Source organism: Rhododendron vialii, chromosome 6a (genome assembly GCF_030253575.1).
Source record: "Rhododendron vialii isolate Sample 1 chromosome 6a, ASM3025357v1".
In the NCBI taxonomy this organism is placed as follows: Eukaryota; Viridiplantae; Streptophyta; class Magnoliopsida; order Ericales; family Ericaceae; genus Rhododendron; species Rhododendron vialii.
Window position 1 is genome coordinate 21,356,243 of NC_080562.1, and position 15,803 is coordinate 21,372,045.

The following is a 15,803-nucleotide window of genomic DNA, read 5'->3' on the forward strand; positions in this document are numbered from 1 at the left end:
ATATCCATGGAATTTGATTGGGGATAAAGTTTTAGAAACTTAAATGCATTTTAACCTCCCAATGAGTCCTTACCATGTCCCAAGACTACGTGTTCTCACTGAAAGTGCCCCGAGTAAAAACTAATAACAATAAAATTAGACTCATATTAAGACGTGGCAGATATGTGTTTGAGGGATATGGAGTCGTGTCTGTGTCGGTCACGTGTTAGACATGAATACGTGAAGTTGGTTGACGAGTTCGTGCTTCTTAGGTTAAGTCGGTGCTTTTTGGGTCCACTTCGATGAACAGAAGTATTTGTCTTATCCGTTGGTCGCAAAAAAATTAAGATGATCGGCCATCGATAATTAAATAATTATATTATGTACGTCTTTTAGATTCTAGTGGTGTTCACTTGTAATCTTTCCCCAGTAAGAATAAGATAAAGATTCGGGATGTTCGGAAGAAAAATAATTTTATACCACCAATTTAGAAGTGCTACAATACACACCATTTATTTGGGTGTGTATCATATATACCCTCATTGAAACACACCAAAATGTTATGATTCCCAAAATATTATGAATCTATTGCTAAAAAGTTACGAATCATATTGATGAAAAGTTACGAATTTTTAGTATAAAAGTTATGCTACGAAATAAAATGTTATGAATGACCGGTCCTATAAGTAATTTTTTATGATGTGGCACAATATGAACCACACAAAATATGCATATGATACACACCTTAAAGGGGTGTGTATTGAAGATTTTCCCAATTTAGTGTCCTATCCTTTTTGCTTGCTCTGCTGTGCTACTTATAAAAATACAATATCCTTAGCATAACAAGAGTAAAATAAGATTTTAGTGGGATATGGGAGTATTTTCTTCTAGATATCGCTCTCGTTCAGCTACTGTCTAATGGGTATGTATGCCTGCCATTGGTTTTGTGGACCATGGCGTCTACCTAGCTAGGCCATAGAGGTTCAATTGTATAGGATTTATTGTTATTGAATCCGATGGATTGGCTTGTCAGCCTCGCTGCTACGTGTTTTGGGATTTTAATCTGTGTGACCTTTTCTTGGTGCGTAGGAATGCGAATGAGGTAGCCTATTCATTGGCTAGGAGAGGTAGTAGTGATCTGAGTACCTGTACCTGGGAACACTACACTCATTTGTGGCTTTCTAGTCCTTGATTAAGAACGGATGGTACTTCTAGGTAGGGCTGTAAATGAACCGAGCCATTCACAAACTGTTCGAGGCTCGGTTCGATAAGAGCTCGTTCGAGTTCGATTCGTCTGCTAAACGAACTGAACCTGAACCTCAATTCTAGGCTCGTTCCGTAAATGAACCGAACCTAAGCCTAACGGTATTCGGCTCGGTTAGGTTCACGAACCTATACTTAAATTTAATTAATAATTCAATAGGAGTCTATTTGTAAATGTAAAAAATTTTAAGGTTGTATATATAATTCAATACTTATTTTTCTCCCAAATTCTATACGATCAATGAGAGAGTTTGGGTTTGCTTGAGTTTAATGAGCTGAGCCGAATCAAACCTGAGTCTTGACGAGCTCAATTCGAGCTTAGATTCAGCTCGGCTCGATTCATTTGAGTTTAACAAGCCAAACTCGAGCCAAGATGTTCAAGGTTGAATCGAACTCGAGCCGAATCCGAGCCGAATTCGAGCCAGACTAGTATCTTAACGAACCCAACCAAGCCGAACCCAAGCCTTGAAAAATTTTAACGAGCAGAACTCGAGCCAAGTTGTGCAGGCTCGAATCGAACTCGAGCCGAACCCGAGCCAAACTCATACCTTAACGAACCCGAGCCGAACTTAACAGGGTTCGGCTCGATTCGGTTCGTTTACAGCCCTACTTCTAGGTGATTATCTTCTCAAAGCTATTACCATTTTGGAAACGAAAAAAATAGCGGGCAATTAAGTTGGCTTTTGGGTGGAATTTGCCTTGTCATAAGTTTTTTTTGGTTGTTTGTTTGTGGATTGACATAGAATGATTATTTTTCTCTACTACAGTAGAGTCTTTCGTTCATACTATATTGTAGTCAATGATTGATTTTCCTTTGTTTCTGGTATTCAAATCCGAAATAATTATTTTACCTTCGTTCTTGTTATTGATTCGAATCCTATCAACACACTAGCTGATTGGAATTCTTATAGAAGAAAAGAGAGTGTTGTTTGAAGTTTAAAAGTTGTGTAAGTCTGGTCCTTTGTTTCTATTTCCTTGGATTAGAAGTGTACGCACTGGAAGCATATGCTAAACCAGTAAAACTTCTTGTGTGTCTGGTCCTTGTTTCAATTAACTCATTTCTTGTTAACTCTATAATACATATGCATGCACCTTGTGCAATCTGTTAGTTATATACTATACTATTATATGAACCTGGATATACAGATTTGGACTCTGCTCATTAATTGAATTCTCAAGCCCCAACATTCGAACTTATGGATGAACGTATTCTATTCTAATTTTGCAAATTGGTGTGGTGCGAGAACACAAAACTTGCAAATGCCCTTTTGTTTGTTTGCCCAAACTAAACTGGTTTCGAACAATTTTGAATTTCAACTAAAAATGTTAATGAAGCTCTTTCACGGCTTTCGATCAATGGAGATCTGGATACAAGCTTACATGATTGTACTTTAAAATTTTGAGAATTGTCTTCCAGAAAATTGCTAGAAGTCTTGGCTTTTGTTGTAAACTATTTCTCTGGTTCATGTGTGTTGGTGGTATTCTCCCACAGGTGCCTAATTAGTTAAACTGTGTATAAATATTATGCAGGCGTGTGCCGTATCGATGGTGTAAGTGAAAGAGAGAAGCCAAATATAAAGCAATCCCTTGTAGCCTCCTACAACAATTTACTAGCCCCCAAGGTGAAAGCTGCATGCACGGACACACCACCTATGGAACCAAGAGAAAAGTCGACAACCGGAATTAACATTGGAAGCAACATTTTCACCTGGTTCAACCAATTCTCCATTCTCCTCCAGAGGAGTCTCAAGGAGCGAAGGCACGAGGCCTTCAACTCCCTTAGAGTGTTCCAAGTGCTCGCGGCCTCCATGTTAGCCGGTTCCATGTGGTGGCACTCAGTTTTCCACGACATTCAGGACCGACTAGGCCTCCTCTTCTTCATCTCAATTTTCTGGGGTGTCCTCCCCTCCTTCAATGCAGTCTTTGTGTTCCCTCAAGAACGAGCCATCTTTCTGAAGGAACGTGCTTCTGGTATGTACACCCTTTCATCATATTTCTTGGCCAGGATAGTTGGGGATTTACCGATGGAGCTCATTCTGCCCACTATATTCATCACCATAGTGTATTGGATGACCGGTCTAAATCCCAATTTTGGTGCTTTTCTTTTGACCCTAATGGTTCTGCTCGGCTACGTGCTTGCCTCACAAGGCCTTGGGCTTGCCCTGGGCGCGTTGATCATGGACGCTAAACAGGCGTCCACCATAGTTACTGTCACAATGTTAGCATTTGTGATAACGGGAGGGTTTTACGTGCATAAGGTGCCGGCTTGCATGACTTGGATGAAGTATGTGTCTACGACATTTTATTGCTATAGGCTTCTTATCAATGTCCAATACGGGGGAGGTAAGGGTATATCATCTCTTTTGGGTTGCTCGCGCTATGGAAGACACCAACATTCTAGCTGTAAGTTCATTGAAGAAGACATTGAAGGACAGATTCACCCGGCAGTAAGCATTGGAGCATTGCTTTTCATGCTGGTAGGATACCGGTTACTAGCTTATATTGTGTTAAGGCGTATCAAAGCATAAAAAGACAGCAGGTGAAAAAACGATAGACGCTGATGCATTTTTGGATAAGCGTCAAGGGTAATATGCTGACAGCATTGTTTCACTCTCAATGGAGCCAATGATCTACCAAGAGGGATCGATGCTGTTTTTTCATATGTGAATCTGGAAACTCTGTAAAGTTTCTTTCTGGGTATGTACTATCCAAGCATGTGTTGAAGCCAGACTTACAGCTAGAACTCCCCATTTGCCAACACCATGGTTTAGTGCCTGGGGATGGTACAAACAGGTAGCCTATGGGAAAATAATGTTTGTTGGCGGCAGTTTGGGCCTATTAGATTTATACTAACTATGGCGAGATTGCCATATAGGAGGAATTTGTGTAGAAGTAAATGTAAAAATTCCAGAGAACAATTTTTTTTCTTTGTTATTTAATTTCAAAATTGGCAAATTCAAAGGCCATGCATGTGTACCTGAACCGGGCCTTAGTTGTAACATAGCAATATTTTCCCAAGAAGAGAACCATTTTTGGGAGAATGGTTCATGTGGCATAAATGGAATGAGTTCTCCAGATATAATCCTGTATTATGAGACATTACACCCAACTAAGTGTTCATTGTAACCAAGTGAAGTGATGAGCTAGTTACAATGAACACATAGTTGTAGCATACCATTTTTTGGAGAATGGAAATAAATGTACAGGGTTCAGTAAGTGCAAAAGAAATCAACAGTATTTTCTGTGAAATTCAATTTTGTCTGCTAACACAGAATTAAACACCAATTTTCTAGAAATTTGCAAACCAAATTTAGTTAGGCATATGTGGCCCTCACTTTTGCTTTTATCTGAATTGAATAGAAGTTTGAGACAAAAATCCATGCTCATTTGATGTGTATGAAACACTTCATGAGTAGACATAAATTTTAGTGAAATTTTCCGAGTCTAAAGTTCAAGTCGAAGTTCAGGTACGGAAACTTGGGGATAGAAATGTCGGGTAAATGTCGCTTATATCAAGTGTGAATCAATAATTTAGTAAAGAAATGGATGAAAAAAGAGTTCATTTTTGGCTCATCATCTTCCAGCATCCAACTACCTCCTCCATTGCTCAGCTCCCACGTGTCTCCTACTTTTCTTCATGGAAGAAGGTTGAAGAAGGGAAGAAGATTGAAGAAGGCTCCCATGGAGCCTATAAATGCTCCTGTAATCTCAGCACTTGGAGTGTAAGAAAAAAAGTGAGTGGTGTAAGAGCTTGGAATTTCCGAGTGTGGTGAGGGTGCAAGAGAGAACCAGAAGGAGTCGAGCTCAGAGGGATGCTCTTCCAGGGAGTTTTTTTGTAGTACCATTGCATATGGTTCAATAATAGTTCATTTTTCTCTCAATTCGTGTGCGTGTGTGTTTGGTTTTGATCCTCAGCGCATGACAAATGAGACCCAATTCGATATATGTTTTCCGGTAAAGCATGAAGATGGTGGTGGTGCTGCTGCTGCTAACTTCAAGTCGGGATGCTATTGTGGAGGTGCAACTGGCGCTGCTGTTTTGCATGATTGAGATGTATCAGTTATATTCTGTAGATTCTACCAGGGAAAGGGTGTGGTTATGGCCTGATTCTGAGGACTGCTCTTGTTTCTAATGGTGTTGATGCTCTGGTCTTGTTTCCCATGCAGATGATTGGTTTGGTGCTTTAGTTAGGCTCTACAAATTTTGGAGATGCTATTGAGGTTGATTTTGTTTTCCTCCAGCGTGATTTCGAGTTAGATGCTAGGTGGATGATACTCACTTGAAAGTTGTAATTATTGTAACCATTATTTTCCTCTATGTTGTTCTATTTTCTCTTACTTGGGCTAGCCTCTTGCCATCCCTGCTTTCTTTCTTGGTTTATGGATAGACATATGATTGTTGGGGCCCGATGTACCAATCTAATTAGGATTTTTATACTTGTTTATGATGTCGTCTTCTCTATAATCATTTTACAATAATTTTATAACCACACCCATTTTACACACCCACACACACAAGGGTGTGTGTTTGGGTGTGGTTGTAGAAGGGCTCGTCATTTTAATCTTTGTATGCCTCTGCTCATTCATTGATTAATAAAAAATTTGTTAAGCAAAAAAAAAAAAAACAAATGGAGAGAGATTTTGTTGGAGTACAAGTGACATTTATATCTGGGGAAAGTCTTCAATACACACCCCTTTAAGGTGTGTACCATATGCACCTATTGTGTGGTTCATATTGTGCCACCTCACAAAAAATTACTTGTAGGACCGGTCATTCATAACATTTTATTTCGTATCGTAACTTTTATACTAAAAATTCGTAACTTTTCAACAATATGATTCGTAACTTTTTAGAAATAGATTCGTAACATTTTGGGATTCATAACATTTTGATGTATTTTAATAAGGGTGCATATGATACACACCCAAACAAGGAGTGTGTATTGTAGCACTTCCCTTATATCTGACACGAGTTTTGAGCAAGGAGTGGCATGCCTTCCAAAACACTAGGGAGTTTTTCATGTTGAGGTTGGCACTACGGGACCCAGGCTCCACTGGGGTGCCTATAGAAGTTTGATGACAAGTCATGTTGGTGGGAAACTGAGAACGAGTATGTAGTTTAGAAAAACACAGGGGTGATACTGTATTAGTTGTATACCCCAGGGGTCGTTCAATGCAATTTACCCACAAATTTACCAATCCGAACAGCCAAAAAAAAAAAACAGAAATCCCATTGGTACCGACGGTACCCATAGGGAAAATGCACCGACGGCCACTGGACGGCCGTCTCAGGCCACCGGACAGCCGATCCAAGCCGTTTAAAAATTTTAAAAAATAAAACCGAGTGGGCCCTGCGCGAAAATCAATGGCATACGAGGTGTGTAGGGTACTTGATCCGAGTACCCCTTTTTCGTGTATATTTGTATATACGTGTATATACATGAAAAAGGGGTGCTCGGATCAAATATCCTACACACCTTGGATGCCATTGATTCTCACTTAGCCCACTCGGTTTTATTTTTTAAAATTTTTGGACGACTCGGATCGGCCCTCCGGTGGCCGGAGACGGCCTTCCGGTGGCCGTCGGTGCATTTTCCCTACGGTACCGTTGGTACCATTAGCAGTACTAAAAAAAAAAAGGGCGCCGCTATTCGCAGCCCTTTATTTTCTTCCGTAGCCCTTTACATTTCGGTAAATGGTTGTTGAAAATCATAAATAGCATTTCCGTAAATTGCCGTTGAAAACAAGATTATATTTCGGTAACTACATGTCGAAAATATGTTCAACTTTCAGTAAACAACTGCCGAACATGCATTTTCGGTAAACATTTGTTGAAAAAAATATTATATTTCAGCAATTGGATGCTGAAAATATATCTCAATTTCGGTAACTAACTGTCGAGTATAATTAAAAATTTTTAACGAGCTATAAGAGTAAATATAGGGCTTCGAATAGGAGGGCCAAAAAAAAAACGAAGAAGAAGAGAAGAAATGGAAGAAAAAAATTGATTTTCCTTTCGGTTTTTCTGCTGCGACAAGCTTTCCTTTACTCCCCCTAAAAACACGCACAGAGACAGCGGAGGGCATCAAAAGAATTCGAGACATGGAAGCCGATGTTCCCATTCCGAAAAACCCTAATTTTCTCTCTCTACACTAGACATCTTTTGTTTTCTTTTTTCTCTCGGTGTGTGGTGGTTTTGTGTTTGATCTTGTCTGATTGGATCAGAGATGGTGACAAGTCTGGTCCTGGCTTGCAGCTTTCTCTCTCTAATGGCTTGTGTGGCTCTTGGCAACGTGGTATTGATTGGCAACAACGTAACCTTGTCGTTTGAGGACATCGAAGCTAACTTCGGTGAGTATCAGCTGAGCTTTTCTAGTGTTTAGAGCGTAATTTTGATGATTTTTAGAAATGAATTTATTGTTTTAGTGACTAATTCTGAACTTGTGCTAGAAATGGTTTATTCTTAGTTTGGGGTAAGTTGACTTGAGAGTAGTATTTCAATACACATGTGATCAAGTCAGGAAGTGTAAGGAAGTATGGAATCTGGGTTATCTTTGCCGATTCCGAATGTATAGAACTTTGGATCAGATTCAAATCGATTCATTTGCTGCCTATACAGATCGTTACAAATGAGAATTCAGTATTTTAAAGCGCTGATTTGATGGATTTTAGATTTTGGGATTTTTCGCTAAGGTGACTAATTTTGACGATGGGTGTTTTTAATTTTTGATTGAAATATCGAAGCATTTAGTGCTGACTGCTGAAACTTACTGGGATTATAGAATCCTTAGCAGGTTTATATCTAGTTTTGGATAACAGGATAAGTTGACTTGAGAGTGGTAGTCGAATGGTTAAACCGTATGTGCAAAGTTATGTTCTTATGTGAGCAAGTTAGGGTATGCAAAGAATTTTGGAAGCAATATATCCTTGCCAATCCTGGGATTATGAGTTTCGGGTTTTATAATCATCTGATGACACGCTTGGATTTAAACTTTGGTTTTAAAGTTTCAGCAATAGTGCAGTATTTTGATCTAGGGTGGTGTTTGCATGCGATTTTCATTTTCTTTTGCATTCCTCAACTTTTGTTCTATTTGTGATTTCAGCTCCTGCATTGAAAGGGTCTGGGGAATGTGGCACATTGTATGTGGCGGATCCTTTGGATGCATGCTCGCCTTTGAGCAAGATTGATTCAACTGTTAATGCCACTTGTTCGCTGTTTATATTGATTGTTAGAGGAGGATGTAGCTTTGAGGATAAAGTTAGAAAAGCACAAGCTGCTGGTTTCAAAGCGGCCATTATCTATGACAATGTAGACGGTGATTTGGTAGCAAGTAAGGGCTGTGGCACTTTATGTGATCTTTAATATTCGGTGTTGACATATGCTTTGTGAATCTACTTTAGTTTTCTCATAATGAAGCAAACTTAGGTGTCTTTCATGGTTTGATTTTTGACACTGGCTCCAAATTCGTGGGACAGCATTGCGCAAAGTGTGCTAGTTAATCACCTTCAGAAAATATTTTGTTACAGACATTTTATGTCTTTTTGCTCTAACATTGACAATTGCGCCTTTGACTGGCGCGTCAAGCCAATCACCTCTCTCTGGTTGTATATAATGTGAATATCGAGCATCCCCATGTTCTCTGCTAAAATGAAGTTACTTTTGATATGTAAATCCCCCTATTTCTTCTCACTCTCGAACTCTGATGAATTCCTCTATCTTATCTGATGTACATTAGACAGACAGTTTCTATAGAGGGAAAGGATAAAAAACGGGAGACGAAAACGTAACTCTAGACTCTTTAGCTTGGGAATGGTATATCAGAAGTCCATATCAGTTTTTGAAATTGCAATTCGTTTACACTTCAAAGAATCTACCAAAAATAATTTTCGATGACCGACATTTTTCGTTGAAACAGATTGAGCCTAATTGTGTTGTCTCTTTTAGAGTGTCTAATCAAACCATGGTAATTATGCAGTGGCAGGGAATTCAGCTGGTATAAAAATACATGCTGTGTTTGTTTCCAAGGCTTCAGGTGAAGTACTCACAAAGTATGCTGGTGTTACCAAGATGGAACTGTGGATAATCCCAAGCTTTGAGAACTCAGCATGGTCAATCATGGCCATATCTTTTATTTCTCTGCTTGCCATGTCAGCTGTGCTTGCCACTTGTTTCTTTGTCCGGAGGAATCGCATAAGACGAGAAAGACCTCGATCTTCTCATGTTCGTGAATTCCATGGGATGAGCAGTCGTCTAGTCAAAGCCATGCCAAGTCTAATCTTTACAGCTGTAGTAGAGGATAATTGTACCTCATCAACATGCGCCATATGTCTGGAAGACTATAGCGTTGGAGAAAAGCTTAGAATATTGCCTTGTCAACACAGTAAGTTTTTCTCTCATCAAATTTTGGAAATTTTAACTTGCTTCTGTTGTCATACAAAGGTGATTTACTTGCTTTTGTTTCTTTGGGTAAGCATTTTTGGTGGTTTTCATTATGTTATGGGTGGATCGGGTGGTAGTTCTCTATCATGGCAACCGATTTCCTGCTAGTATTATTATGATTCACATGATACTTAATGGTTGTTTTCCGTTTGGTTATGTAGTTGATACAATACATATTTACGATTCCTTGCAGAGGCAAGGTTTCCCTTGCCCGGAACTTGGAACTAATTTAAGGTTGGTATGTGAAGAGATATTTATTCTCCATTTTGCATGTCGGTGTTGAATTGTAGTGGATCATATAGTTTGGTTCTTGGATATCCTCTTGTAAAAGACCTTAACGCATCTGTAATGACCCAGATCTGCTCACCAGCTTGTCCACGGCAATCCTATAGCCTTGCAATGTGGCTTCAAAAGCTATAGGTCAGATATACCATGTAGCCTGTATACTATGTAGGTTCCCTTTATATATGTATGGGGAAATTGCACTTACACACCCTGTACTATCATTGATTTGCACACACCCCTTATACTCCAAATTTAGGCACTTACACCCCCTGTACTTTGGACTGAAGTGCAACTGTTAGAAAATCAGTTAAAATGGATGGAAAAGCTATTGGCTGGAGATTTTCCTCCAAAATGAGGAAGAAAATGCCAAAAATAACCCTAATTGCCATTTATAAGCTTTGTCAAACTCCCCTTCCAAAAAACAGAGCATCCAAACCCCTTCCTTCTCCTAACCCACTCTCTCTCTTCTCTCACAAGATGTCTTCTCAAACATCAAGAAGCCCATCAATTTCAAGCCAAATGATGCATCCAATTTGACGTTGCAGCTTGCTTGAAATTGATGGGCTTCTTAATGTTTGAGAAGACATCTTGTGAGAGGAGAGAGAGGTATTATTCCACTTAACTTTTTCTTAAAGTTATGGTTGTCTTTATTTGAATTTTTTTCGTTTGTTAGTTTTGCGCCAAAGTTTTGCGATTTATTGATTCATCTCAACGAGACAAATCTTAAAAGTAATTTTTTTTTAAACTTATACCCAAATATGTTGGAAAATAACCACTTTTAAGTGAAAAAAAAAAGGGGTCAAAAAAGTGAGGCACAAAACTAACCACTTTTTTGGGTAAAAGTAAAAAATTTACTTTCCAATTCGTCTTGACGAGACGAATCGGAAAACTAAAAAGTGAGGTAGAAAACTAACATACGCAAAAAAAAAATTAAATAAGGACAAAACCAAAAAAAAATGGTAAAGGTTGTTAGTAGAACAGGGTCAAAGTGGGTTAGGGGAAGGGAGGGGTTTGGATGCTCTGTTTTTGGGAAGGGGAGTTTGACAGGGCTTATAAGTGGTTATCAAGGTAAGTTCAAGCATTTTTTCTCCTCGTTTTGGAGGGAAATTTCCCGCTAGTAGCTTTTCCATCCATTTTAACGGATTTTCTAACAGTTGCACTTCAGTCCAAAGTACAGGGGGTGTAAGTGCCTAAATTTGGAGTATAAGGGGTGTATGTGCAAATTGGTGATAGTACAAGGGGTGTAAGTGCAAATTCCCCTATATGTATTAACCCTTTGGTAGCCCATTGATGTTGGACTACCATTCAGTTTTAAGGGGTGTTACAAAATATATGTGAATTGTGAGAGGAATGTTTGGCATATGGTATATACTCCTGTTTCAGTGGCCTTTCATTTCATGTAGTATAAGAGAACTTCTTATTGCAGTTTTCAAGGACTTTTTAATTCCTGCAAGGTTAAAAAACATGGTATAACTTTTAGACCTAAGAAACAGCTATACAAAAAAAAAGAGTCCTTAAGAAGTTACATGTGAAACCATGAACAAAGTAATAGTCTTGATAGGTATTGCAGTGATTTTCTTGCTCTTTCTCAAAGGAAAAAAAAAATGAAATGTTTTGTTGAAGCCTGATGGTCAATTTCTACGAAAGGTAACTGAAAAATTATGACATGGATATAAGAAAGCGGGACCTAGTTATTCAAACTAAATATTGCTATTTCTCCCTTACAATCTGAATAGAAGACTCATGATTGCTAAGGTGATGGAATAGCTTATTGGTTATGCCAGTGGATATAGCTCTCTTGTTTTAAGACCCCGTTCCCCTCAAGGTTTTATTTTGTAAGTACTTATTTCCCGCTTTACAAGACAGTCATTCTCTCACAAAAGTTATTAGTCCAAAAAGTTATCAGGCATTGTTCACTATGTATTAATTTATCAGTCCAAAAAGTTATCAATCTTGATAGGTTTTGTTGAAGCCTGATAACTTATTCCACACATTGTTCATTATTAGTCCACACATTGTTCAATATGTACTAATTTGCTTACATGCAGGACTACACGAAGAAACTTAGAACAATGCACCCTTTACGGTGAGTTGGTGGCACAAAAAACTTGGGTGATTGGGTTAAACGTTTCTGACTAAGAAATGGTTGTGTATCGTTTTTTTCATTGTAAAAAATAAAGTCCTAGAATATCTGGACAGCCTTCTTTTTAATGGCTTTGATTTTTTGGGGAATCAATGCGAAATGGTAGGGGAGGGGTTAGGACTAAAATTGGCTTTAGAGGTGAAGGTATTTGGTCTGAGTAAAGGGATTGCTTTAGGGTTGCGAACTGCATGAATGTCAATGTTGTCACTGGTTTCTACGTAGAAGGTTATTGCACTAGGAATAGATACATCTAATGGGAAAAGTATGTAGTTAGGTAGAGGCTGCTAGATTCCTAGGTTCCTAGTAATTATGGCATCTGAGAGCATTCTAAGCATAATAGACTAAGAAGCACACACTTTTGTACTCATAAGGTTAGGTATATAATATATTGTCTGTGTCGGACTATCGTACTCATCAAATACTCCCTGGAGATATTGAACAGTCATCAAAATATTTCATATGATTATTTTTTTAGTTCTTTTTATAACCAAACATGCTTCAGACATACTAAGGAATATACACATCAAAACATAAGTATGGAAAAAGTATTTATAAATCCAATGGTCAAAGAAAACCACTATTAGTTTACATTCCCTCCCTCCCATATTGCTGGTCCTTTTTGGATAGTCGTGCCTTTAATCGGATCAGCAGCAAATGTAATTTGTGAATAAGTTTTCAATCTTTTCGACCGATCAAAAGACCTATATGTGATCTTCCCTGAATCCAACCACATGAGCTTTCTATCCTTTGCCCCATCTTTGGCATTCGCCAACATCTTGGCAACTCAAATTACCGGTCCTCTTTCCAGTAAAGGGGTGCCCAACCCCTGCGCTCCGCAACATTTTCTTTGATGATGGTTAACTGCCCAACCACACCCCGGACTGGAATGGAGCAGCGTAAACTCTTGGACCATCCACATGCACCTGCCCACAAGACAGTGGAACCAAGCTCAGGGTTACACACGTTTGGGCATTGTTGACCTCAGACCTTAGTGATATTAAGTTTCGATTATTAAATCCAGTAAAATCTATGATGCAACATAAGATATATTGAGTTGTAGGAGTATGATGCATGACCTCTTATCCTGAAACTTTGTGACATGAGATCCCACTGCTTTTTTGTGTAAGATGCCAAGGTTGAGGGATGCTGCACAATATTCATATTTTTTATTAGTTTTCTTAGTGAGTTGAGTTTACAAAGTAGTAAAAACCTACTTTATTCATAATATGGGAGTTGCATAGTTCTACCGTGAACTTGAATAATTAATAATATTCCTAAAGTGAGTTTCCAACTAAAAATGCTGTACATATCTCATATGTTCTACCGTGAACTTGAATAATTAATAATATTCCTAAAGTGAGTTTCCAACTAAAAATGCTGTACATATCTCATATGATTACCTAAGTGTTAAGTGTCTCAGACGAAATTAGTTCAGACATTTCGACGAGTCCATGTTTATTACTCTTCACACCCCATGGTTTTCTATCTTAAGACTGATGAATAAGCTGCTCGCTGACCTGGAGCCCATGCAGGCTGAGTCACAACTCATTGAGTCTCTAACTTGGCTTCCTACCCCTAAAGCTCCAAGGACCCTAGTGGGACCACTATGTATCTCTAAAGCCATGCCACAACAACTCCTCTCCTTGTGCTTTTCTCCTTGTCAATGTGTCTAGTCCTCTCTATTTCTGGGATGGCTCTAAAGTTGCTTTTAAGTCTAGCTACAAAATACACCAGCTTTCAGTCAACATTATCAGCTAAAGAAATTATTGTATTTTTTGTAGCTGTAATTGTTGACTAATCTGTTTTTAGTATTTCAGGCCTGTATGCTTACTTGTTGGCTCTGCTTAATGATATTCAGGACATAGGATAGTGCTGAGTACACGAAAGCTAATTAGGAGTGATTTTTTTTTCCTCTTGATTTGCTTCTTTAAAAACGGGGATCCCGAGAAGGGGGAGGGGAGAGAGAAGAGAGGCTCGCCGTAGAAGAGAGGCTCGCCGTAGAAGGTGAGGTACGTGTGAGAGAGAACACGCCATCTTGAGGTGGGAGAGGGGAGAGAGAGAGCAGAACGTGAGATTGTGGGGAAGAGAGAGAAATCAGGTGTGATGGAGAGAGGAAAGAGGGAGAGCACAACTACAACCATTCATTTCAATGGCTGAGATCTTGTGTCAAAAGTTGTGTTAAAGGCCGTGTCTCTAGAACCGGCCCGACACTTTTAGAGACTTGATTATGTTCTGCTACTTATTATCCATAGACAGATGTGGATATTTTTGTTGCGCCTAATGTATGAGAGTGATGCAACTTTAGCTGTTGCTGTGTTAAGAAAAAACTGGAATAATAAAGAACAAATAACGATACAGTTGCAGTTGCTTTTCCTTGGGAAATGGACCACATTTTATTTGGCAGATTACATTAAAATTCCAGCAAGGTTCCAGCGTGTTCAATGTACAATATTTTCAGAGGATTTTTATTGTATTTTGTGGTCATAAATTTCCTTGTATACCACGCTTAAACTAGTACGTTATGTACATGGCTTCATTAATCATGCCAATTTGTGGTCATTTACTTGAGTTTTGACTAACTTTGTTCTTTGGAAATTTAACAGAATTCCATGCCTTTTGTGTTGACGCTTGGCTTACGACATGGAGAACCTTTTGCCCCATCTGCAAACGTGATGCTAGAACTAGCGCAAGTGATAATCCACCGGCATCAGAACGCACACCATTGCTTTCATCAAGCCCCGCTTCTGTGCCTTCGTCTTCTGTATTGTCATCTGTGAGATCATCAACTCCAGCCCATTCAGCTTCTCATAATCATTCCGTCTCTAGCACTCCTTATCTGCAGTCTTACATTGAAACCTACCGCCGATCCCCTCACTTGAGTGCAAGCCGAAGCTCAGTAGACCTGAGAAATGCGTCTTATCAGAGATCATTGGGCTACCCTTCTGTATCACCGCTTAATTCTAGATTTATATCTCCTTATGTTCCTAGTCCTGGAAGTGGCTTAAGTCATGTCGGGTCTCCAAGTAATCAACCGCACCCTGTGCATTTTAGCGAGTCGGCTACAAGCTTTTCTCCATTTGCTTCTGCTCACTCTCTTCCAGAATGCTGATTCAAACTTGATTATGCTGTGGAGATCTCTGGGTAGATTCAGCCTAAAATCTCATGTGAGGGTGGTGAGCGACCATCTAAAAGGGAAACTAGTTTTGGTTGACTTTTTTTGATCTTTGTTTCGCACCACTACGCATGAAATTGGATTTGGTTCCAGTAGATGTTGTGCACCTGTTGTACAGTGTAGCATATAGGGCTTCTGTTAATTTCGTTAAATTCAGCTGCTGAAAATCATGGGTCTTACACTTCAGATGTTCACACAATGTGTCCATGTTTCGTGTTGGGCTTATTCTTTGTTTGGTTTTGACGTCTATACAGTCTTGCCTGATCTGGCTCGTGGTTTCGGAAACTCTGTAACAGGCCTTGGACGATAGGCTAAATGTGGACTTATGGTTGAGCCAACTCTTTAATATAACAGAAATCTGGCCTCTTCGAATTTCTGCCGTGTCTGGAATCCATAGGATAACTGGATAAGTGCCATAGGGTAAGTTTTGCACGCTTGTGTACATGGCTAGGGTTTCTACGTTTGGTGGTCTGATTTGGAGTCGTAAGTGTAACACCCCATCCCGCAATGAAAGTCTACATG

General features: G+C 39.2%; 2 protein-coding genes across 3 annotated transcripts in view; both read left to right on the forward strand.

Annotated features, from left to right (window-relative positions):
• The window catches only part of LOC131328778 (ABC transporter G family member 25), a 62,538-nt gene extending 58,217 nt beyond the window's left edge, over positions 1-4,321 (forward strand). For both annotated transcript variants that reach the window (XM_058361675.1, XM_058361674.1), the window contains exon 4: positions 2,773-4,321. In XM_058361675.1, coding sequence (XP_058217658.1) covers positions 2,773-3,770 — 998 coding nt within the window. In that variant the 3' untranslated portion in view covers positions 3,771-4,321. The remainder of the gene's footprint in view (positions 1-2,772) is intronic.
• Positions 4,322-7,198: 2,877 nt separating this feature from the next.
• Positions 7,199-15,473, forward strand: LOC131329047 (receptor homology region, transmembrane domain- and RING domain-containing protein 2-like). Its single transcript, XM_058362099.1, has 4 exons — positions 7,199-7,592; positions 8,345-8,572; positions 9,218-9,622; positions 14,713-15,473. The coding sequence occupies exons 1-4, from the start codon at positions 7,469-7,471 to the stop codon at positions 15,216-15,218; spliced, it is 1,263 nt and encodes a 420-aa protein (XP_058218082.1). The 5' UTR covers positions 7,199-7,468; the 3' UTR covers positions 15,219-15,473.
• The last annotated feature ends 330 nt before the right edge of the window (positions 15,474-15,803 follow it).

Bases quoted from the DNA above. Each gene is read 5' to 3' on its own strand.
- LOC131329047 (XM_058362099.1), top strand. From the start codon at position 7,469: ATGGTGACAAGTCTGGTCCTGGCTTGCAGCTTTCTCTCTCTAATGGCT. The intron at 7,593-8,344 runs GTGAGTATCAGC...TTGTGATTTCAG, and splicing joins GGACATCGAAGCTAACTTCG to CTCCTGCATTGAAAGGGTCT. The intron at 8,573-9,217 runs GTAAGGGCTGTG...GTAATTATGCAG, and splicing joins AGACGGTGATTTGGTAGCAA to TGGCAGGGAATTCAGCTGGT.